The 24,432-nt window shown below is 40.0% G+C and overlaps 2 protein-coding genes across 3 annotated transcripts in view; one reads left to right on the top strand and one right to left on the bottom strand.

The window, feature by feature from the left end:
- Positions 1–1,245: 1,245 nt before the first annotated feature.
- On the bottom strand, positions 1,246–14,540 carry faxdc2 (fatty acid hydroxylase domain containing 2). Its single transcript, XM_036142845.1, has 9 exons — positions 14,424–14,540; positions 13,284–13,327; positions 11,164–11,261; positions 8,586–8,689; positions 7,162–7,283; positions 4,885–5,090; positions 4,682–4,787; positions 4,213–4,379; positions 1,246–1,847 (listed from the first exon to the last, which is right to left on the bottom strand). The coding sequence occupies exons 1-9, from the start codon at positions 14,443–14,445 to the stop codon at positions 1,691–1,693; spliced, it is 1,026 nt and encodes a 341-aa protein (XP_035998738.1). The 5' UTR covers positions 14,446–14,540; the 3' UTR covers positions 1,246–1,690.
- A 135-nt stretch (positions 14,541–14,675) lies between these two features.
- LOC105939372 (core histone macro-H2A.1) overlaps positions 14,676–24,432 on the top strand; it is a 42,260-nt gene continuing 32,503 nt past the window's right edge. Inside the window, exon 1 of one of the 2 annotated variants that reach the window (XM_012881488.3) lies at positions 14,676–14,695. In XM_012881488.3, the coding sequence (XP_012736942.3) occupies positions 14,683–14,695 (13 nt within the window). In that variant the 5' untranslated portion in view covers positions 14,676–14,682. The remainder of the gene's footprint in view (positions 14,696–24,432) is intronic. The other variant, XM_021308044.2, reaches the window with a different exon arrangement.

The following is a 24,432-nucleotide window of genomic DNA, read 5'->3' on the forward strand; positions in this document are numbered from 1 at the left end:
CAGAGGAAGTCTTGTTTCCTAATTAGGGGATTTCTGACGTTAATTGGTTGCATGAGGTTTTATCTAGGGGTATCGTAGTGAAGACGGCTGAATAAGTTTAAAAGCCCATAAACTATTGAGTGGTTGTAAGATGATCAGATGTGGTGGGAAAAAATCAACACTGAGCTGCTACAGGTTTTGTGGATCACCACACAAAAACAAAGCACCTGGACCGCCTCCTGCTGAGATGTACTGAAGATTTATGCTGCCACCAGTGCAGAGCTTGCTCTGTAACGGCAGCAGTTGGGCATGTGAGCGGAACGCAGGCAAGAAGCCACTGAAACTCTGCATGAAGGACGAGGATGGACAGATGAAGTATTTTTCCAAAGCAGAACAAGGAGGCTGCTGGTGCTATGGAGCTAAAACAGTGACAGCTTGCAGCGACACTGAAGGGAGATTTGGATTGTAAAGTTAAACGTTAAAAAAACACTTGCAATGACATCAAAAAAAGAAATTTGGCGTTGAAAAATGAAACACCGAAAACTCAAACATTGTTAGAAACTAAAAAAATATAATTTTATGCTGCAGCTTTTTTTTTCCAATGATGTGTTATGACGTCACAACAAGCTGGTACAGTTTTGCCGTCGGGGGCGGGGCTAAATTGAAGGCCCCTTCACGGACCGTCCGTTTTTCCAGTATTCATCGTCTACATGCTGTCACTAGTTTAGCTCCATGTCACTACAATTATTAGCTGTATAAGCTAATTAAGATGATATTAATGAATATAATACCCTTTCTTGTGGTCGAGCAGCTGTACTTGACCGGAGCTTTCCATAAGTTCACTGCAGGTAAATGAGTATTGTAAAAACTGACAGCCCTTGAAGGGGCCTTCAATTTAGCCCCGCCCCCTGAAGGCAGAACTAGCTTGGAGTGAGGTTGTAGGTGAAGGAACTCTGCAGTGAAAGTTAAAACATATAAGGAAAAAAACTGCATAATAAAATTAGAATATAGTACATATTTATATAATATAAATATAATTAATTTTTCTGTATGATTTTACAATGCCAAATCAATGTCACTGCAAGCTGTCACTGTTTTAGCTCCATACGGTGCCACGAGTGAAACATATATTTGTTTCTGCAAGCCTTTCATAAGGTTTGACTTATTCTCCACTTTTCTTCAGAATTATGATGAAAGAATCGGTTGGAAATTTGAACCACGGTGGCAAACTTTATACAAACTTAAGCAAATAAAATAAAAAAAATAGAACATTATTCTGACATACTTTATTTTGCATGTTCCCCACAGTTGGGTCCACAATTACAAAAAGACACATTTAACATTTGAGTCCAAAGTGCTGCTCCTCTGTCGGAGTCTCTTCTATCCGAGCTACAAGTGAACGCATCAGAAGAGAAACCTGGCGAGCTTTAAGTGCTGCTAGAAAAGATCAGGAATTAATACACAAACCCTGGATTAACGCTTTCATCCAGCACTACAGTAAAACAGCCGCGGCCGTAACACAATTACATCACTATGAGCCGAGGACGGTAGGAGATGATCAACATTTCCTTTATGAAATAATTGGGTTACATTAATAAAATCAAGGTTAAAAGATGTGTGGTTTCACAGGCTAAAACTCCGGTTAAGAGAAGTTAAATCAAACCAGAACCTGTTTAACCCCGAGAGTCTAAAAGTCGGAGGCTGCAGGTCATCACTGGCCCTTCTTGGGCGTTTCGGGGATGCTCTGGGTGAGGGGGGTGAGGCTGGTGAGCAGGGTGTGTCGCTCGTACTGCTTCGTCTGCCTGAACTTGGAGTCGGTGCCGTGGAGCCGGTCCAGAACGCCGAAAACGCCGAAGCACTGGTTGAACCTGGAGGCAGCAGAGAGGTCAGGGTGAGTCGGACAGCCGCAGGCAGTTCAGAGTGTTTTTTTATTTTTTTATTTTTTTAAGTCCACACTTTTTATCCTGCAAAGTTCAGCTGGAAAACTGAGATAAATATTAGATATTAAAAAAGGAACCTAACTGGTTTGTGACCAGAGACGGGCGTCATGATCTCAGCAAAACCTAAAATTGTGTTATTGAATCTTGAAGGACACATCAGTGGCAATTAAATCACAATTTACCCCCTTTTTCCTGGAGCTTCAGCATCTCCACCAGTGGCGGTTTTACACCAAGCTTAGCAGGGGGGCCAGGGTGGGGCCATTGTTTTTTTAATGGGGGACACTAAACAGGTCAATATTTCATCTTTTAATATAGCAAGTGAGCCAAAGATCCAAGTGTGGCTCTGGAGCTGCACGCTGTAGACCCCTGATCCTATCTCAAGATGGCTGGGGCTAAACGTGGAACAGCTTAATTTATAAGTTATTAGAGTAAAACTGTAAAGGTAAAACATACAAATGGTCCAAGTGACCAATAAGTTACGGTATCTTTGTCAGTATATATCATCATAAGGAATTTATTTGATATGTCTTTAGTACAGGGGCCAGAACCAGATCTACAGGGGTACTGGCCCCTGTAGGCCCCTGTAGGCCCCTGTCTAGAACCGCCCCTGATCTCCACTATTCACACCCATGTTATCTACACTATGTTGTCTAAAGTAGTCGCGGTGATGAGGCGCCGACTTTCTGCAGAGACGATCGCTAGAGACGCCCAAACTTCACGTGTCCTTCAGATTAGCTCAGGAACAGTGAGTAGAGAGCTTCATGGAGCGGGTTTCTGTGACGGAGCATCTGTTTCCAAACCAAACATCACCAAGAGCAAAGCAGAGCTTCACTGGACTCCAGAGCAGTGGAGACGCATTCTCTGGAGTCACGAATTGCTCTTCTCCATCTGCCGATCTGATGGATGCGTCTGGGTTGGGCGGTAGCCAGAAGAACGGTAATTTTATTATGGTGTGGGGCTATTTTTTTAGGAGCCGGCCTTGGCCTCCTGGTTCCAGTGAAAGGAACATTTTGGACAACCCCCATGCTCCCAACTTTGTGGGAATAGTTTGGAGCTGGCCCCTTCATCCTCAAGGTCCATAAAGACATGGATGGAAGAGTCTGGTGTGGATGAACCTGACTGGTCTGCACATAATCCTGACAACCCGATAGAACCTCTTTGAGATGAAATAGATTAGAAACTGAGAGCCAGACCTTCTCGTCCAACATCAGTGTCTGACCTCACAGAAAAATTAAAAATTCCCTTAAAACACTCCAAAACCTTTTGGACCTTCTTCCCAGAAGACTTGAAGCTGTTATTCTGGACGCTTTGCATCTATCATACCGCCACCTTGCAAAAATAATGGCCTATGTCTTTTATTTATTTATTTATTTTTTGCCTAAAATCAACTTAAGTTATCGCTGTATTGTTTTGTATGTTTTCTGAAAAAATGACTTGGCCCATTATTTTAGGAAGGTGACGGTATTGAACCCCACACATCAACAATGGGAGGTTACTTAAGTTCATATGAGAGTCGAGGCAGGAGAACAAATACTTATGGTAATATAGTGGTATGTGTCCAAATATACAGATTAGCTTAAAAGTATTTATAGCTCTGGTTGATCTAGATTTCAAACTTTCATTCAGCTAAGAAGTTTGGTTCTGGTAAGAAATGAGACAGACGTCTCCCTAAAGAGCAAACAGTTTAAAAATAGTATCTGTTTTGGCGTTTTTAGGATTTAGTCGTCTTTAAGGTTTCGAAGGTTTTCTTGCCATCACCCTAATCTTTTGCTTCCTCTACAAATTCAAATCTGGACCGTGGTCAGTGCCACACCAACACGTTAAAATAACATTAAAAGATGACTTTAAACCTGCTTGACAACAGCAACGCATCTCAATAAATCTGTATGGTGCACAGATGTATTTGCAGGGTTCCTGCAGTTGCCCTTACAAAATCCAGACTCTCTACATATAAGAAATGAACATTTTATTTTCAGTTATTTTAATTGCCTAAATTACTTTTAAGCTCCTGAACCGAAGGGTTTGTATATGGACCAGACTGTATGTCAAATTAAAAGTGTTTGTCTCTTTAAATCCACTGTGTGGAGACGTTTCAAGCAGGCTGCTCATCACACATCTGTACTGATCCCAACGATAACCAGTCCCCGAAAACCTGAAGCTAAACTTTGGGAAAATGAAGCAAACGACCTGCAACGGCTCATCCAGGCTGAGGGAAAACTGTCTGTTTTAATTACGTCGACTTCTTTCTGCTCACTTTTAATTTTTGACTGTAAATGTTTGAGTGAAGACTCACCGGAGGTGGTGGAAGTCGTGGAACTCGGGCGAGGGCAGGAAGGGGAGGTGGTAGCCGCAGTGGGAGATGGTGGTGCTGACCAGAGCCAGGCAGTACCACATGGTGGTGGTGGTGATGTGCGAGCCCATTACAACCGGCCCCATTATCACAGGCAGCATGTTGGAGATCTGACGGCAGAAGAAAAAGGAGTCGTTTGGTAACGTCCAGCAAGAAGTGCCAAAAGCAGCTCCTGAGCGTTTCTGCTCCCACCACATGACTCAGGTACGGCAGTTCCTCTTAGCATAAACTTTAACATGCCATTTAAAATCACCACACCTTATTTATAGCCACTGATCAAGACTAAAGTGACATCTTGGAAGCAAAGGGTATCTTTTGTGAACAAATACATTTGCTCTGTTACATTAAAATAGAGATTTAGTGACAACTACAGAGAAAGAGGAGTTAAAAATGCAGCAAAGCGCAGCTATACCACGTGCTCCAGAGGATGAGCGTAGATGGAGACGACTCCGATGGGAGCGGTCCACTCATGGTGCTGTTTGTGGAAATGCTTGTAGAGGCTGGGATGGTGGAACAACCTGAGGAGAAGTAAAGAGAAAATTCACCAGAGTGAAACTCACAAGCCAAAGCCTGGTCACTACAGCTGTGTGGCAGTAAAAAGCGAAGACTCCCTGCCTGTGCGAGTAGTAAAACAGAATTTCCTCCAAGATGGAGAAGATGGCCAGCTCCATGAGGGCCCAGTGGAAGGTGGGCAGCTCTGGGCCGCAGGGGTCGCCCCTCCAGCTCATCAGGCAGTAGACGGCCACCACCATGGGTCCTGAGATGAACACCTGATTGAAGAGGACGGCCTTCACCGCTTGCCTCAGCTTCACGGGATCAACCTGCCGGAGGAGACGAGTTTCTTCTCAGCAAATACGGAACAAAAAGTCCAAAACACAATATATCTACTCATTTAAAAAATGTTTTCAGTTTTCTGGATTTGGAGCAGCTTTGTCTACGTTCATCCATGTTCCAAAACATTTTCCAAATCATTTTAATTTCATTTTACACAAGTATGATCAGTTTTATTGGAAGATATGAGCTTACTTTTACTAAACACGACAAAAACGAATTTCTGAAATTTGCTTTGTGTAAACTGCGGTACATTTCGTGGTCGGTTTGAACCGACGGACCCGTGTTGCAAACAGGTAGGTTACATCCACAGTCAACACAGACGAACTTTGCACTTTGCAGATTTCAGTAGTGTTCAGATTTTGATCAAAGTTGGTGCTGATGCAGTTTATCATCACAGATTACAGTTTATTAATCAATACGTATTTTACTGCATTGAACAGCATGTGGTGACGAGACCAAACTCTTGATTTGCAATAAAGGGCCCCACAAAATCATTGGGCAACCTGCTTTTAAAGAAGCAAAAGGGGAAATGTAATTATTTTAAATGGAACTAAAAAAATGTTTTGTGAAGAACTAAAGGTATCTTTTTAGATGCAGTACGGATTGACGTCATACACTATGCCTGTGTTGTCTCTTGCTTACAAGCCGGGCCGGCCGGGGCGTCATGTACGTGCATGTGAACAGCTGCCGCTCAGGGCTTAGCCCCTCCCTGTCCATAAAATGCTACCGTCGCGTTCACCTAAAGACGATCAGGACCCGTTGTTACCACAAAAAAACAACGATCATTGGCAAAGCAGTTGTCAGAATAAGGAGAGAGACAAAGAGAGGATTAACATTGGCCTCAGGTTTCCTTTGGAGAGCAGTAGCAGCTGCGGTTTGCCTTGGAGCTAGCTTTACTCCTCCAGACTGGCAAGTAACAGCATTAAGTCAAATGCTTGTTTTTGTCAGTGCTACAATCTTGTTTTGCTATGTTGATATCATTAAATAAGTTCTACAATTGTGGCATGTGGGTTAATTTTTGGAGCTTGACCAGCAATGGGCCAGGCGTTACTGCTCTGTGAGGCGAGTAGCCGTGAGCCCAGCTAACAGCATAGTTTGATGTGAGCTGCCCATTGTGATCCTCATATACACTCAGAACATTCTTTATTGTGACAAAAGTTGTCGAACTGAAGTGGATAACTGGTCTGTTGCTTAGATTTTGGAGGCAGAGAGAGTCGTGGCTTGCCATACATCTTGTTTTGGTCTACAGACTATGGTCCACAGCGCCCCTAGTGGTGAGATTTCACTTAGTGCTAATTTAAGTAATAGGGCCAGTTTTGATTTAGTATTCACAATCAAATAAGTGTTGCAATGGCCCAGTCACAGTCCAAACTAACTGAAATACTGTGGGAGCCTAAGATAATGTCTGCAAACCTGAGAGAACTGAAGCAAAACAAAGAGTGGGTCTAGTCCCAAATGGACCACTAGGTCTACTACATACTCAGTCCCCAGGTGTACTTAGTTTATCCCCATGACTGCATTAACAGTCAGTGATACTTTATTTTACCAGTACACAAAAGGATTATGTTGAACTCCAAAACGATGAGAAGGGATCCAACAGAACCATCAGAAGCAGTGGCTAACATTTGTTTTAAGACACCAGAACATACCGGATTCTACCGTCAACCAGCATGGGTCACCGAGATAAACAACCCGAAGCACTTTTATTACATCAAAGAATGAGCTTCATGTGGGCACCGTGTTCCCGGATATAATCTCTGATAGATAATCAGTTTATCTCTGCGGTTTGCAACAACAACCGCTAATCAAATACAGCGAGATGGACTTTGCTCAGAGGCACGCCGGTACATCGTATCTGCATCATCTGAACTGCTCCGACACAGACGTGACCCGTCAGTGCTTGTATAATCGCGACGATTTATTAAGGTTGGTTGCTTCAGGAAGCCACGGCACTCTCCTGGGTCAAAATGCCTTGTTCATTGGAGAAGGAACCAAGAATTGGTGAGAAATGGTAAACTACAATGAAAGCAGATGGTATTTATAGGAAGAGGAACCTACTGGACTGTTCTTGTCCTCCTGGATGCGGTAACGAGTGATGAAAGACGGTGTACCAGAGGTGTCCACCAACAGCAGGAGACCATTTAACGCCCAGAATACCAACGTTGGGGCCAACATGGTTCCTGTCAAACATAAAACAAAGAGTGATGATGGCATATTCTGTCGGTAAATGTTTATGCTGGTGGTGGTGAAAACGGTTCCCTCTTTGTTCATCATCGACTCTCTGAGAGCCAAGAAAAGGAGCCGAGATGTAAACACTTGTCTTTTTATTAGTAGTATGCTTTTAAATCCAGTCCATCCTTCAGGGACCCATCAGTTCAGCCTAGATCTGAACATTTCCATTTAATTTCAACCCAATAAACTGAATCCACAAGAATCCAATCGTTTTAAGTCAAACCACAGTAAGGTATCAGTCAGAACCAATAAACGCTTTAACAACAAACATCTTGTTAAAGTAACTTGGACAAAGTACAGCTGGTTTTGTTTATAAGTGTAACACGGGATACATTAGGTGTTTTTCATACAAATGTTTTTTAACTATAAAGAGATGCATTTAAATTTCACAAGGCAAATAGAAGCATTTCTTTCGTAATGTGTTAGGTCTGGGCCTTATCTCATGCATAGATAATATCTTAATTAGGAGCAAACCAGTTCATGACAGTGCATTGACATTTAACATACCAGACCAGAACTTCCTGTTTCTGCTCGGTGCCAAAAAACAGGAGGCCTTCTTTGCAGCCTCATGGGACTATAAATTACGTGTGTAAATTTATTTTTCCTCTGTCAGTCATTAACCTGATTCAGACAACGGCGACACAGATCAATGAAGACACAACTGAGAGTTTCTCACTGATACAAAGTATGCGATGGAAAACCGTCAGTAGAGATGCCGTCCTAGAGGCAGATCTGTTGGTCTGATCTGGACTTTATGAACCGGCTATACCGTAACGATGGTTCTGCTGGGCTTTCCCAAACAAGTTAATTTGACAGCTGCCTTCTGGCTTCGTTTTTTATGAAACACGATACTGCCAAAAGTAGCGATGCACAATATATCTGCATTTGTATCGGTCGATTTTTAATAGTTTTTTTAATTTCATTATTACATCAGTATTGGTCTGATAAGTAAAACCAGGCCAATGTTTGCAACCAGCGTTTCTTTCCATCTTGTTGCTGTTTGTGTGTCAGGAGGGGGATGGGAGGGTGTTGGCAGGATTATATGGGGTTGGGGCGTAGTCTTACTTCCATGGTGTTGAAAAGGTAAGGAAATGTATAATATCGGTTATAACAGCAATGTTAATATTGGCTATCGATACTGGCCCAAATAGTCGTATCAGTGCATCCCTACCCAAAAGTCAAAAAAAACAGGTAATACTAGTCCTCTAAAACTGTTTTAGTAGAAAAACTAACCAGTCCTCATGTCTTACCTAGGAAGAACAAAGTAGCATCATGACCTTGAAACGCCAGGTACACCTTCGTCCACAGGTTCTGCCAGAAGTCGCCTGAAGCTCCCCAGAAATTCTGAAGGTGCCTGTAGGAAGAGGTCAGAGTTTAGGCTGAGCACTTTATTTCTTGCATGTTTTGTTTCTGTAAAAAAGGGAGAAAAAACGTTCCTAAGGGAATAAATGTTAGGAGTAGTGAGGAGGACTTTTAGTGAGCCTTTAAGAGTGTCTGAAGCAGGGCAGATGGTGGAAACAGAGAGAGCTGATTGGCTGATCCTCCTAAACAGTGAAGGAAATGAGCACATAAACCTATTATCATAAACTTATGAATATGTAGATAAGACAAACTTTATCATCGCCATTGTGTGTTAAAAACGCAGCTTTAGAAACGTCATTTTAATGAGGATAAATAAATAATAGGAAAAAATATTGAATAATCATGAATAAAAAGTGGAGAAATTTATAAAGGATATATAGAAAAGAGGTGAGAAAGTATTTTCTGTATTGTCAGTAGCCTAAATGGTCATTTAGAGGTTCACGTTTCTCACCTGGCTGGTGCGTAAAAGCATAATTTCTCTCCATTTTACATCTGTACCAAATACAACCAACTTTATACAAGCAGCCAATCACAGTTAAATGCTGACAGCTGAGAGCGCATTGATATCAAATAGATAAAAGTAATAAAATGACTTGAGAGTAAAAATAACAATAAGCAAATCAAATAATGAGGACGTGAATAAGGTGCGTTGAAACATTTTGATGCTGTGTGAAAATTCATTTTGCTAAGTTTCATCATCATGACAATCATTTCTTAATCCAGTCTTACCAGTTAATTTCTTTCATTACTAGGAGCGAACATTTTTTTTCTTGCAATATCAACCAATCACAGCTCTTAAAAGACAGCATCACACCTAGAAGCTAGGGCTGGGCGATTATAGATTAAAAAATAAATCTCAGATTTTATCATACCAAATCCGATTAATCGATTTTTTTCCTCCTTTTTGTTTCATAAAAAGAAATTAAAGAAATTATTTTAAAACCTTGCTTTTATGTCAAGCATTTCGTCAGGGAGTTGACCTGAATTCAAAGTGCAACTAAAAACAAGCTGTGAAACATGCTTGTAAAACAAGATGGCAGCCGTGCCATTATAAACAACGAAAATATAACAAAACATTTGCTGCTGGTGGTATTACACATTGAGCTAAGAACAGGCTTCACTGCACTTGGGAACTTCAAACTAAGTAAAAAAAAAAGTAAATAAGTAAATAAAGTACCTCGTATTATGGTAAAAAAAAAAAAGTTTCCACTTAACATTATTTTGACAATACATTTGCCTAAACATATATCCAGCATCACATGCTGTTCTCTTCATGGAAACCCAATGAGTGTATTGGCAAAATAAAATCCAGATTTTCCAAAAATGAAATCTTAAAGAATTGTAAATTCGAATTAATCAATTAAATCGATTTATCGCCCAGCCCTACTAGAAGCAGAGTCAACCACATCTCCTCACTAAGATAAAAATGTCTGCCTTACTCAGAGTCGCTCTCAGCAGCTCTGAAGACTCCATCCATCCATTTTCTAACACGCCCATCGCTTGTGGGGTTGCGAGGGGTGCTAACCCAATGGTTGAGAGGCGGGGTACACCCTGGACAGGTCGCCAGTCTATCGCAGGGCGAAGCTAAAACTCCTAGGTAGGAATTTTTAGGCTAAGATAGGAGCTTTCTGACAGACTCTGTGACGGGAACAGGTTTTGAAGTTCTTTTAGATTGTTCTTGGCTCATATGCTGGGCAGCATTTCTTCCTTGTGTCGCATCTGAGAAACATGAAGGTGGGAGAAACCAATGAAGACATCCAAGGAGTTTTGCACACAAGCTCTTGTAAAATAGGAAATATCCTGAAAGAACTTTGGTTTTGTTTTTGGAGGCTTGGGTCGAACAAAAAATGTCTCTGTTCCTGCGGGCAGGCCTTCAGGCGCATCATACACCATTTTATCCTCCATTGTGATATGTCTATAATACCGTACGCCCAGCCCTTCTTGTACTGCTGGGTCCAGTTATCTTTAAATCAACACGTCCATAACTACACCTGCTGTACGGGATCTCCCGTCTTGTTCCATTTAGTCAGATCATGTCTCAGCTTGTTATATCTAATAAAATCAAACTCCACAACATCATATTCTGATTGTTTTATCATGTCAATATCTAACAGAGAAGCTTTTTGCATTTGATTTACATTTTTTCTGTCACCATTTCTTTTATTTACTTCTCATAACCTCTCTCTGTTTTGTTATGTAATAGCCACATAGCTGCTAGTTTGTCTAATACACTGTCATCGGTTTCTTTGTCTTGACCAACCCAATGCTTTCCACAGCCGACCCACAATGCACTTGGCTCGGACTTGCCCTGTTCTGTTCTTTCCAGTCCCGCCCTGACCCTCCCAGACATTTATTATTATTTTTTATCCCCTGCCATTCTGTCCTTTTTCTCCGTGTGTTTATTATTTCGCCACCATGTTGGGTTGTTAGCAGCCTGCTGCTAGTTTTGTTTTGTAGAGATCGTACCATGTCAGCGAGTTCCCAAAGGCAGCCAAGAATAATATTCCAGATCCGATGACAAAAGCAGCTTTCTTCACAGAATCCCACAGTCCTCCCGCGGCCTCCTGGGAAAAGGAAAATAAACGGTGTGAACAATGCTCCTGTACAGGAGAACAGGCTGATATCCGGCTACATCGGTGTGTATGAAACAAACACAATGGTGAAGGAAAACATCTGTAAGATTATGCAGTTACAAGTGTTTTAACATCAAAGTGCTGCCTTCAGGTCATTCACCATAATGGGAGAGAAAAAAAAAAAACAAAGCCAAAGATTCTAATAATGAGAAAACGAGATCCCCCGTGATTTAAAACTGCAGTTTTAAAATCATTGTTGAACTAAACGTTGATCTCTATGCAAAATTTAAAAGCATACATGTGTTAATGCCAAAAGTACAAGCCATCGTCTTGTCCAACGGCGCCTTCAAAGAGAATAAAATATGTTTTCCTTTTGCACAGTGAGAAACAGGACAAGTTCAGTCAGCGAGAAACAAATCAAGGGATTGAAGTCGCATTCCTCAGACTTTCTGGAAAGGGCGGCTTTTAACCCCGGCCTCCTTCACAGTAGCCATGGCCACCGTGAGAACAATGTTGCACAGCTTTCAGGAAGGCCTCGTGACTGGAGTCTCTGATCTCTCACTTCTTTTTGAAGATACCTTTGTGATTGCTTTTTAAAACGCGGTGAATGTTCAACAAGCTACGGCGTGAACTCTTAATGTCATCTGCAAAAAGTAAAAGTCATTCTAAGCTTTTGTTCCTGCCTCCTGCAGGGCTTCACATGTTCACTGTAAAAAAATGCAACCAGTCAAGCTGATCCTGTTGGCAAATACTGGTCCCAGTGGAGATGCCGTGCGAATTTAGGTAACAAGTATGTCAAAAACACATGCATGTAATTGACAGAGCGGGTAGTTGTGACCAAAATGACACTTTGAGGTAAATAATGTACCTGCAATTTAAGTGCAAATTAAGTTTTTCAGTGTAGTAATGTTTGGAACAAAATGAAACTTAGGATGCCATAGATTACTGATTGCATTATTAAAGCCGTGCAGACAACAACAACATACCAAACGCTGATGTCACCAACAAAATGATCTCCACCCGACAACAACAGATCCATTATGTAACAAATCTCAACCGAAAGCAAGAGAAGAAGGCAAACAAAGAAGAAATGAATGGTTGCACCTGAGCAGGTCGTGAGCCACCCTTTTGTGCAACTGTCATTCTGCCTGCTGCTTAAACTTCTATATCAAATGATATAAGAACGTTTTCCGACTAACGCAGAAACTGCAATTTGGTTCATAACATGCGAAGCTGGATCTGTGTCATAGTTAACAATGATATAAAATCTAAACACACCATCTTTGTTACTCATACATACATTTCATACATGCTGACATATAGTCTTACAATAAAAGATTAGTTATTATGAGCTAGTTGTTGGTATTAAAAGGTAGATTAACACATATGCTCCTATCACGGCTCTTGCTGCACACTGGCAGTTAGCCGACTAAAACAATACATGCTATAATCTCTTTTCATTGCTTACAAGTAAGTCAAATTCAGTGGTTTGGAAACATCTCTGGTCACAAAATAAAAAAAATGTTCGTCAACCTGTGGAAACAAACCCATTACTCTTATTTGAAAACAAGAGTTGGCAAGCTAAGCTCAGCATATCTGTTAAGCAGCAGACTGCAGGCTAGCAACATGAGTAGTCAGATCGACAAAATAATAAGCTAGTATCAGATAGCTCTACTGTTTTACAGAGCAGAAAGTCAAAAAGTTACAAATTCAACATACATTAAAAGCCCTTGACTACTATTGGTGCTACTTAATTTAGCGTTTTGTTTATCCTACAATTTGGTTAAGTCAATGTATGAATTCACTGGATTTTAGTACCATACCATAATCCTCATTATTCTAGCAGCAGGACTACTAATGATAGTCGTTTTCCTGTTCTGAATCATTTTAGAACATGTTAAACATTTTTCCACATCATGAAACTGCTGTATTTTTATTCAAACTTGTCATACTGTGAGAATCTAGCATGGGCCCACCACGCTTTGTTTAAATATAAAGTTGTTGTACTCTCACCTGTTGGCCGCCGCTCGCTGAGCTCCTCTTGGTTTCCCTCTTCTCTGCAAACAGATTGAGTCTTTATTTTACAGGCAAAACTGGGACAGTTTCACAACTGTGAGGAACAGGATTACCACATCTGTAAATAAAAGTTAGTCCTGCAAAACAAGAAGCAGGTGTGCAGCCTCTGCATGACTAATAACTGAAGGTTAAACTGGTATTTTTTAAAATTTGAATTTAAAATGCCCCCCAAAAGGTTTTGGTTTATTGTTTTAATTTAACTCTGGTAGTGAAGGCTTAAAAAATAAAAACATAGTTATATTTAGCCTTAGAAATGTTTTGCTCTGCCCAAAGACCACCTGTTATTTTAGTACAAAAACGTGACTTCTAATGGTTCAGGATTTTTTTCCCCAAATGTCCTTAACAATTTTTTTTATATCTTTTCATACAATAATCATCTAAGTGGTGCATAGCCTGCTGAAAAAGGAAAAAAATCTGAGCTGCAGGATTACACATAATCCTGTTATAATCCATCTTTACAGTGACTGTGCATTTTCCCCCCTATTACAACTCTTAGGCATAAACGTGTCTTGTGTTTATTGTGTTTTTTTTTATTACATTCGATTTAAAAAAGGCGTGAGGAGGGAATGCAGCAAAAAGCAGCAGCTAATGATTATTTCCATCATCGACAAATCTATCAAACAGGTGGTGAATTATTAATACTTCATTGTTTGGTATCAAACATCAACTTCATGCCTTAGAAATTTTACATACATGCAATAAATGTTAACAGAAAGGAAAAAACTATATGATAAAAGTAAATAACAAAAATACGCAAAGGAGACTTTTTACTTACTCTATTTGGAGTATTTATAACAAGAATGTATTTTACAGGGAAAGCAGGTAGGACTATTTATTTACAGGTTACTGATGTGATGTCACAGTTGACATTTAATATATTAATTGATAGACAAACTTTGCCTGATTGCCAGACTCTATGAGCAGCTTTGCTTTACACACTGTTGTTCAGACTAAAATAGAAATCAGAGCTGAATGTTTCTCTGAACTGTCTAAAATCCTCCATAAACGCCGCTTAGTTTTTTGTAAAATAAATAAAATAATGTCACAAAGGCATCGTCAGGGTAAAGACCAACTCACCGCTGCCAGCCGTCTCGACCATGTTTCCCCGCAGTTTTCCGCTCTTCCCCAGCTGTTACATGAGCTCGCGGCCGCAGTTTATTTACATCAGATGGACACTCCTGATTGGCCGCCGCCTGGTCAGCTGACACAGAGCGAACCCGGACATTAGCTCCCGTCTCTCCCGCTGTTTTTCCCCCCCTGCAGGCCACATGATGTTTTCAGGTGAAGGTTGAAGCTACGCAGTCTATAGATGATAACAGCACATGTGGTCGACAGAATGCGTGCCAATGGTAAGAAAAACGACACACCATTTTCAATAAATGGTATTTATTATAAATGCCATCTTCCACTATTTAACTACCGCCACAAGGGCTAATTATTTGAGCTTATTCACAACCACACCAAATGATAGATTCTGATTTAATGAAGAAATCAACCAGAAAACTAGCCAGTTTATATTCTTTCTCACTACAGTGAAAAGAAATCAAATATAAAACAAGAGACTGTTTTTTTCTTTTATTCTTTTTTTTGTGGTAGGTTATTTTAAAAAAAAGGTAAAAGAACAAATGATAATTTTGTTTTTGGGGAAACTGAACTACAGGGATTTTTTTCTAGTTTATCAATGAAATTTTATTGAAAGCAAAAAGTGATGAAATCACAACATATTGGGTTTCAGTTAGATTTATGTTTATAGATTAGAAATACATAGGTGCCAATTAAAGGAAAAAGGGTTACAAGCCCCCAGACCTTGTAATCAATCTCTTTCACATATCAGCGAAGGAGGAAACTGGACTTTCGTTCAGTTCTTTCTGAAATCGTTTCGACACCTATCCAGGAGTCTTTGTCAATTCTGGTGGCTCGCGTCGAGGTTGCTCAAGTGTGAGCTCCAGAATGCACCTGAAGTTTCTCCTCCTTCTATCTTGATGTTCTACCCACAACAAAAGTTTTACCTGTCATAATGTCTGATTTGACTCAGTTAATAACGCGTCCCTTCTGTCACGTGTATTCGCCCAGACCCTTAAAAAAACAGCAATTATCAAACCACTGTTGAAAAAGAACAATATAGACAAACTATTGCTACAGAACTACAGGCCCATCTCGAACCTCTCCTTTATCTGTAAGATTATTGAAAAAGCTGTATTTCAACAGTTAAACTCCTTCTTAACAACGACCGGCCGCTTTGACGCTTTCCAGTCTGGTTTCCGAGCTCACCACAGTACAGAGACCGCACTTGTCAAGGTGTTTAATGACATCCATATAAATGCAGACAGTAAAAGAACCACAGTGCTGGTATTATTGGACTTAAGTGCAGCATTCGATACTGTTGAGGATCACTCTTTTCTCTAAGAGTGCTTGGAAAACTGGGTTGGCCTTGTTTTTACAGCACTCAGCTAGTTTGAATCCTTTTCAGAACTGAACCTCCAAAAGCATCTAAAGCCTGAGTTCCTTTAAATATTGGTTAAAACCCTATTTGTTTAGAGTTGCCTTTAAATGTTAATGTTCTGTTTAAACGGTTGCAGTTCACTGAAACTTTTTCAGATTAAGTTCGTAGTAGAGCTTATCTTGAGCTGCTGCTACTATTACACTGCAATGTTTTCTAATGATCTGTTCATGTACAGCACTTTGAATTGTCTTGTTACTGAAATGTGCGATACAAATAAACTTGCCTTGCTTTCATATCTATATCAGTTTTACTAACAGATTTCCCTCCTGCTTAGCTAAAGAATGTATTGTGCTAGAATCTGGAGAAATGTGAATTAAAGAGATGAATAATGTTGCATGAAGATCATTGACACAGCAAAGGTTTTCTGAGATAGAAAACCTTTTACCAATTGGCATAATGAACTGACAGCAGTATTTTATCTAAAATGATTCAAGGGACTTTGAATCTGTCTGTCTATGATTGGACTGAATTTAATGTTTTTCTCTGTATCAACTACATGTGTTTGTTTATTTAACACACAATGAGATACAATTTTTAGAAATTGATAATAATTTAACTAACATATCAAATTATTTAGATAAAATATTGCACTGGACACGTCTGTATATGTTGCTTTGTTTTTAGTTTAATAATATTGGAATAAAATTACAAACAAAGAACGCCATGTATTAGCCGATGTGATCAATCCCATTCACCCTGTTAACCACGTTTATCGGCATCGATAAACACATTTTAAGGACATCTTTCACATTTTCATGTTCTTTCAACATTGTCTTGCCTATGTGAATTAGACAAAATTCATTTAGGAGTTATTTGTTAGACCCCAGCAGGTCTTGTGATTTTTAGCTTGTACGGTCAGACCTCCAGCTTCAAAGTACTTATTTCCATGCCTACTGCAGCTTTTCACAATCAGAGAGATTAACCTTGCCATTGCATCTCTGAACATCCTCAGCTATCAGCTGACACTCCCTAAATGAGCTGAACTTCAAGCCGTTTGGTGCTGGAAACATGTGAGTCTGTTATCAGTCGTAATCAATGTACACTCTTAAATTGTTAACATAACAAGTCTGGAAGTTGTAGTTTACACTGAACCCAGAACAACATTTTTAAAACATGTTCCGTGAGAATCTACACACTGATCTCAACTAATCGCCAAATGGCTTAATATGTAATAATAACTGCACGTTCAAAACATTTATGAAACCATTTATGACACACACGCTGTACATGTGGCACCTATATGATAAAAGAGTGACCGTATTAGCTCCTACTAACTGACTGAACTGATCCTTTAACTTTCACTCCATTAGAAATTCACAAGTGCAGTAAAACGCTTCCCTTCAGTGGCTTCCTGTTAAATCAAGAATAAAACTATCTTTATCACTCTGCTGAGTTCTCCTACTATTCTCCAATTTGCTTGTTGTTATTTCATCTTTTAACTGTTTGTTCCCTCTGTCATTTTTTTCCTTCATAGTAGGTACACCTGGTTTGCCGTTCTGTTAGCTGTTACCGTATAACATAGAAAGTACTCCTGGATCAATGTGTGCTTCTGTGCTTTCTGTGTCTCTGCTCTGTCTTCTCTAATCCCCAGTGGGTCGAGGCAGATGAGCGTTCACACTGGTTCTGGTTCTGCTGGAGGTTTTCCTCCCTGTTAAAGGGGAGTTTTTCTCTCCACTGTCGCTTCATCCATGCTCAGTATGAGGGATTGCTGCAAAGCCATCAACAATGCAGACGACTCTCTCTGCGGCTCTACGCTCTTTCAGGAGGAGTGAATGCTGCTTGTGAAGACTCGTAATGTGCCGGGTTTCCTTAGACCAATCTGTTTGGATGATTTGATTGAATTTGACTTTGTAAAGTGCCTTGAGACGACATTTTGTGAATTAAATAAGATTTAATTGAATTGAATAGAGTATTTTTTACAGTAAGACAATGATCCAAAACACATAATTAAGACAACTTCGAATTGGCCCAAAAACAAACACAATTAAGGGTTTTGACTTGGCCTAGTCAATGATGAAATAATGTTTAGAGGCATTGAAATGACCTTAAACAGCCTGTTAAAAGTCGAATCCTTCCAGTGTGACTGAGTAAGACAATTCTGCAAAGAAGAGTGTGTCAATATTCCTCCACATCGATCCAACGGTTTCACTGTCAGTTATTGCAAACACTCGATGGCAGTCAGTGAAACCTTTGGACAACATTACTGGCAAATCTGATTCCGCTCTTGTTGGGCCGAGACGTCTATTTCACTAATATTCTTCAGTTTGAGAGCTGCAACCACCTTTTCAAATCCCCCCACAGATTTTCAATAAGCTTCAGGGCAGGTCACTGTTCGACCACTCTAGTATCTTCTGAAAACGATCCTTGGTGGACTTTGAGATATACTTGAAATCCTTGTTCTGTTTGAAAGTCCAGTGACCTCCAGTCTTCCGCTTCTTCACAGACAGCAGGACGTTTACTACCACGGTTCTCTGAGACTTCCCAGCTTGCCCTCGATACGCAGAGGAAGCAAAGCAACACCTGGGTATCACTGAGCCTCCACTATGCATCATTGTAGGCATGTTTTTCAGTGGAGGCTTCATTCCCCCTACTCCAAATATGCTGTTGATCCATAGACCTGAAAAGTACCAGTTTTAATGTATTACTCCACAGAACTGAATCCCCAAACCCCTTTGTCTTGTTTATATATTATTAGTAAATTGGAGTGAATTTTTTTCTTTTGGGTGAGTAATGGTGTTACAACTTCGAGTTCAGAGATGGATCCCTCTAGTGGCTAGAATGTGCCTTACTGTGGAAATTCAAAAAAAAAGTAAAAAACAAAGCAACTGGACTTGTTTTCTGTAGTTGAAGACGTTTTGCTTCCTCTCCAGGAAACTTTCTCAATTCAAAAAGTCTGGAGTAATGTGGAGTACCAAGACTCCAGACTTTTTGAATTGAGAAAGCTTCCTGGAGAGGAAGCGAAATGTCTTCGACTACAGAAAACAAGTCCAGTTGCTTTGTTTTTTACTTTTTTTGGAATGACCATGACCTGGATGACTGAGAATCTTCACCAGCACCTTATTGTGGAAACTGAAACCTCAGGGACACCAAGTCCTGCTGCTGGTCTTTAGCACTCAGACTTAGCCAGAGGGTGCAACCTTTACACCCCAAAAAGCCACCGATGTCCCTAGTCCAGCTAAAATAAAACGTGTTTGGAGTCGCAAATGTTACATGGGCTTTTTAAAAAAAGACAAGTTAGAGATCCAGAACACAAACTGCTGAAGTGAGCTTCTTCCAGAGGGAGTCCGGGCTCAGCCTTAGAGATAAAGGGAAGAGCCCAAAGTAGAGCCACTGCTTCTCCACATTGAAAGGAGTCCATTGAGGTGGTTTGGGCATTTGATCAGGATGCCGCCTGGTCCCCTCCCTTTGGGGGTTTTCAGGGCATGTCCCACTGGGAGGAGACCCAAAACCTATTGGTGACACTCTATATCCCGTCTGGCCTGGAGTCACCTTGGGGTCCCCCAGAATGATCTGGAGGATGTCGCCGGAGAAGGGATGTCTGTGGTTTCCTCCTTAACCTGTTGCCCCCGCGACCCAATGTCAAATAAACAGAAGACGACGGATGGATATATTTTCTTCTATATGATATTTGTGGAAAACTTTGTAAAAAAATAGCTCATAGTTTTCCAACCTAATGATGAGAAACATAGATGTAAAATAAATATTACTGGTACTTTTAGAGTCATTCTGTTCTGAAGATCCAGTACAATTATTCCACAGGAAAAAATGCTAAAACCAGAATTTGTTTTCGTGTCTTAATTTAAATATACTTTTTGGCTCTTTGTCATTTTTTGCTAAAGTTATTGAGAGCCATTATCATTATGAAAGGTCCAAAGAGCCACTTGCAGCTCCGGAGCTGCAGGTTTCAGACCCCTGGTCTATAGGGTTTTTGACCACAACTTTAAACCCCTGTATTTGCTGCAGCTCTGTAAAATAACCATGTCAGCAGAAAGACTAACCCAATTCGTTTTTAGTATTTAGCATATATATGTAAACATCTATGTTTGAATTAACATTTTACCATGCGTGAGACCAACTTTATTCTGCAGAGATACAAGGGTGTACAGTAATGCACAAAAAGAAGGCGCATGGTTAAATATACAGCTACGGTCTGACCCCTGGTGGGAACTTGCTATCATTACATGCAGAATGCCATATATATTCTGTCAAAAGTGGTTTGTAAATAGGGGGATAATTGCTTTTTTCTTATTATTTTAAAAGGATTCAATCATGTTTTCTGTAGTTTAGAAATTCTATGATTCAGGATTTATTTAGATGATAAAAAATATGAACTCAAATAAAATATGCATTTAGCAGTTACTAACCATTTTTTGTTGTTGATTGTAACATTTAAAAACAATTTTGCCTTCTGCTGGTTTTAATCAATCAACCAATCAATCAATCAATCAATCAATCAATCAATCAATCAATCAATCAATCAATCAATCAATCAATCAATCAATCAATCAATCAATCAAATTTTATTGTCAATTACAATTTGCACTGCAATTGAAAAGTCAGTTTTAGTTAGTTATCAGATAAACTGTATAACTTCACTTTTTTAGTTTTGTTTTTTGATAATGTATGCTATTGAACTGGCTGGTATTGTGCTAAATTTGTTCAGACAATTTTTATTTGTTATTTTTTGGCACAGCGAGACTACTTTGTGTTCTTTTTATGTTTTAAATCTGAGTGAACAAATATCACATCCAGGGTTCCTCAAGGCTCTGTTCTCAGACAATTTATGTTTAACATCTATATGATCCCATAATTCAGATTATAGCGTATTAGAACATCTCATACCAATGCCAATGACAAACTTTAAACAACTGTGTTGGGGCATGGTTAGCACCCACAACCCATGTATGGAGGCCTTAGTCCTCGACTTGGCTGACCCGGGTTCGACTCCAGCCTGTGGTCCTTTGCTGCATGTCTCTCCCCCTCTCTTGTACCCCCTTTCCTGCAAGCCCACTCTATGAAAAACGAGCCACTAGTGCTGTAAAAACTAAAAAAAAAACACACAAAAAAATGTGCTACCACATGACCACATCCATTTTAGCCCATGAGTCAGAATTTATCTTGTCTTATTACTGAAAAGAAAGAAATCCTTGTTTTTATAAAATGAAAATGCAGCATTAGAGATCAACTCTCAACTAGACTTGATCTAGCTAAACCACAGAGCAGGCAAAAAATGTAGGCGTCTTCATTAACTGAAATATCAATTTTAACAAGCATATTATAAAGTATATTAATCAATCAACCTACTTCTATTTTAAGAATATTACCATAGTTGTAAAAAAACATTTTGAGGGGACATGCGCTTTTTAATTCACCAATTTCCACATCTGAATCATTCAGTTGTTTCTTGGTAAAGTGTAACTGCAATGCTTTGGTCATTATTGTTGTCCTACAAGCCCTCATTTGCTCCTGTTCTGAGGTACGACTTAGCCCCGCCCCGCCGTATTCCACTCCACCCCATTCGGCCATTTTTGTAGTAAGTTAAGAGACGGTGTAATGAATTGTGTGGGTTACTGTGTGTTCCTTTTGCCTCAGAGGTTGGAACTAACGAGCTGTGGGCTCAATCCGAATACCCTTATAGAGCAAGGACTCTTTATCCAAAGCGAAAGTGCATTAGTAGTCACCATGATAAGTGCCGTCTGAATTGTGCAGTCAGTAAGGAAGGATGCAGGAAAAGAAGCCTGTATGCTCCCTCCCATGCCTAGTTTTGCCTAGGAGTTCTGCGCCATCCCATAAGGTGCTAAGAACCCTTTAGGTATCCCACAATTCTTTGCCTGACATGACATATCAGCACAGCCCCCTCATGGAATCAACAAAAATGTCCGGAGAGAAGAGATCATGCACTTTATAGTCCGTTTTTAGAAGGCTAGGACTGGATTTGACTTGCATAAACGACTACAGAAGACAAATGGAACGCGCTATTAATATACCCAAAAACCGAACATTTTCACTTATCCACTTGTAACTTCAGCATCCTTGAGCTTAGACAACAAAATTGCAGCATAATATAAAATATGATAATATAAATAAAAATAAAATAAAATGGCAGATTCATGAAATTGGTAGAACTCCTTGACCTTGTTTAGCAGTTTCACATGAAATACTGAGACATAATTGCTCCAAGACATAATAGAGAATAGAGAAAACTGAATAGCTTGAAAAATATTACAAAAACAGATATCTATGTTGTACCTGGAAATACTAAATTTAAATTTTCAGCATTCCTAGAGACTCCAAGTGCAAAACAAAATATATTTAAAAGCTAAAAAGGGGATTTTAAAAGATGAAAAAAAAGTTTTCGTCTCAAAATTTTGTTTTTCCAATGTAATAAAAGCACTAAAACATACCGGTCCTAATCTTTTTTTTTTTTATAACAAAACTTTATTAGGTTGAATTAACCCTTAAGTCCGCTGGCAACAGTTTAAAGCACCTTAAGTTTCATAGCTAACCACTCACTTTAAGACGGGAAAGAAAATACTGCTGGGACTCTGACCTTGGGCCTCCTACACAGCACTGATGGAGTTGCAAACTTAATGCTTAACAGTTTAAACTTTTATAAACTTCATTATAAATGATCATTACCCACAAAATTGTTTATTATGGATACTCATTAGCTCTTAACGCTGCTGCATTTCTTCCTAGGGTCCATACCCCAGTAAAGTTGAATGACCCTATCAGTACCTACCCTACCTGCTGCTGGAAGTACTGGTGTCAAATTCGTTGCTACCTATAATAAAGCAGACCTGATATTATTTTCCCTTCCAGTAAATGTAGAATAAAAAAAAAATATGGCGCTTAGACCATGAGCTCAATGACCTGACCACTCTTCAACATTGTGCTTTGAGTCTTATCACAATATGGTACCTAACAGATATAACCGGCGAGTTTACACAGTATAGCTACTTGTCAGTTTGACATATTTTAGGTTTCTTTTCTTCACACCAAGTTTTACAGCCAAGTGAATTAAGCTGTAAAATAACCATTGCTTCATGTACTGAGCACGCACCAGAAACCACAGTGCAGGATGCTTTCCATCTCTGATTTTCCAAGTTCAGAAATTGGAAGAAATAACTGGAGCGGCCCCTGAAGTTGGAGGTTCCTCATAAACACTGCTCTCCAAAATAGCTGACTGCTTGTATCTCAGTACATCAGTGGCACACAAAGGAGAAATTCGGTTAATGACCGTGTTCCTTTAGTGTTTTAATCCATAAACAATCCAGAAAAAAAATGCATTGAGTATTAGCTTGTGTTGCTAATAGTAACTGAGCTGGTCCAGCTGCAACTTTTAGGCTACGTTCACACTGCAGGTCTTAATGCTCAATTCCGTTTTTCTTTGTGAAATCTGATTTTTTTTTGCGTGCTCGTTCACATTTTTTAAATATATGCGACTTGTATGTGATCTCCTGTGTGAACTGAATGCGTTCAACCGAAGTGTCCCGCTTGCGCACTCGAGGACGCGATGACGTCACATGTAGCAAGCATCCTCAGTGTTTGCGGAAGTAAACATGGATTATAATGCTGGCGCGCATTTTGCGGTCATAAATTAATTTTCTAACCGGAGCTTTCCGTCCATTGACTGCTCTTCTGCATAGCAGGACGCAGAATAGTGACGTTTGTCGAGTATCGGTGACGTGTAGGTCGGATAAATGCGACCCGACCGTACAGACACAGGTCGCATTTGAAAAGATCAGATCTATGTTGTTCAGACTGTCATAAAAAGATCAGATACAGGTCGCATATGGGCAAAGAAATTGGAATTGGGTCACTTCAGGCTGCAGTGTGAACGTAGCCTTAGTTGCATCTCTGCTTCAACACACCTGACTCCAGTATGACCTCATTGGCAGAACTTGACTGCATTTGATTCAGGTGCGTAGGGAAACGTTGCGGGATGCTGGCCCTTGAGGATTTGAGTTTAAGTCCACTGATTTAAGGCTCACGCTCTTTGTCGAGTGTGTAAGTGACTGCAGGTGTTGGGCGTCCCTGTTATGCATATTTTTCTACCACTCAACTGTCCCTCGGTAGGCCTGGATCAGGGTTCACCAACCTTTCTGCAACTGAGAGCCGCTTCATCGGCACTGTTTCATATGAAGGGCTACCTGTACTGACATTTGAACTAAAGACTCAGAGCTCACCTTAACTTCATGTAAAAAACATGTTTTTCATGCTTTTAAATCGATGTAAATACAAGTATGATTAAAAAGGAAGAGAAACGGAGTAAAAAAGCATTTTAATTGCAGCTCACTGGAGGGTTTTGCTATTTTTTAACAGGCTTGAGGTCCTGGTAGCTACCTGGTGCCCACAAGCACCTTGATGGTGGATAAAATTAATATTTGACTCTTCCTCTCCTTGTGGAGGGGGTCATGGGTTGCCACCTAGTGCAACTATCACTGATTTGAATGTTGATTATTTGGCTCTTCTGTTTAATTTGTTTCTGACCTGAACTCAGAGATTTCCCCCGTCTATGAACAAACACAGAACATCTTTGCATATACAGGTGTGATAGGAGGGGTCTTCAGTGATTAAATC

This window comes from Fundulus heteroclitus, chromosome 11 (genome assembly GCF_011125445.2).
Source record: "Fundulus heteroclitus isolate FHET01 chromosome 11, MU-UCD_Fhet_4.1, whole genome shotgun sequence".
Classification (NCBI taxonomy): domain Eukaryota; kingdom Metazoa; phylum Chordata; class Actinopteri; order Cyprinodontiformes; family Fundulidae; genus Fundulus; species Fundulus heteroclitus.

Excerpts from the sequence above, each read along its gene's own strand:
- faxdc2 (XM_036142845.1), bottom strand. The coding sequence starts at position 14,445 with ATGGTCGAGACGGCTGGCAGCG. Across the intron at positions 11,262-13,283 it reads CAGCGAGCGGCGGCCAACAG|GAGGCCGCGGGAGGACTGTG; the intron begins GTGAGAGTACAA and ends TCCTTTTCCCAG. Across the intron at positions 4,788-4,884 it reads CTGTTTTACTACTCGCACAG|GTTGTTCCACCATCCCAGCC; the intron begins GCAGGGAGTCTT and ends ACTTCTCCTCAG.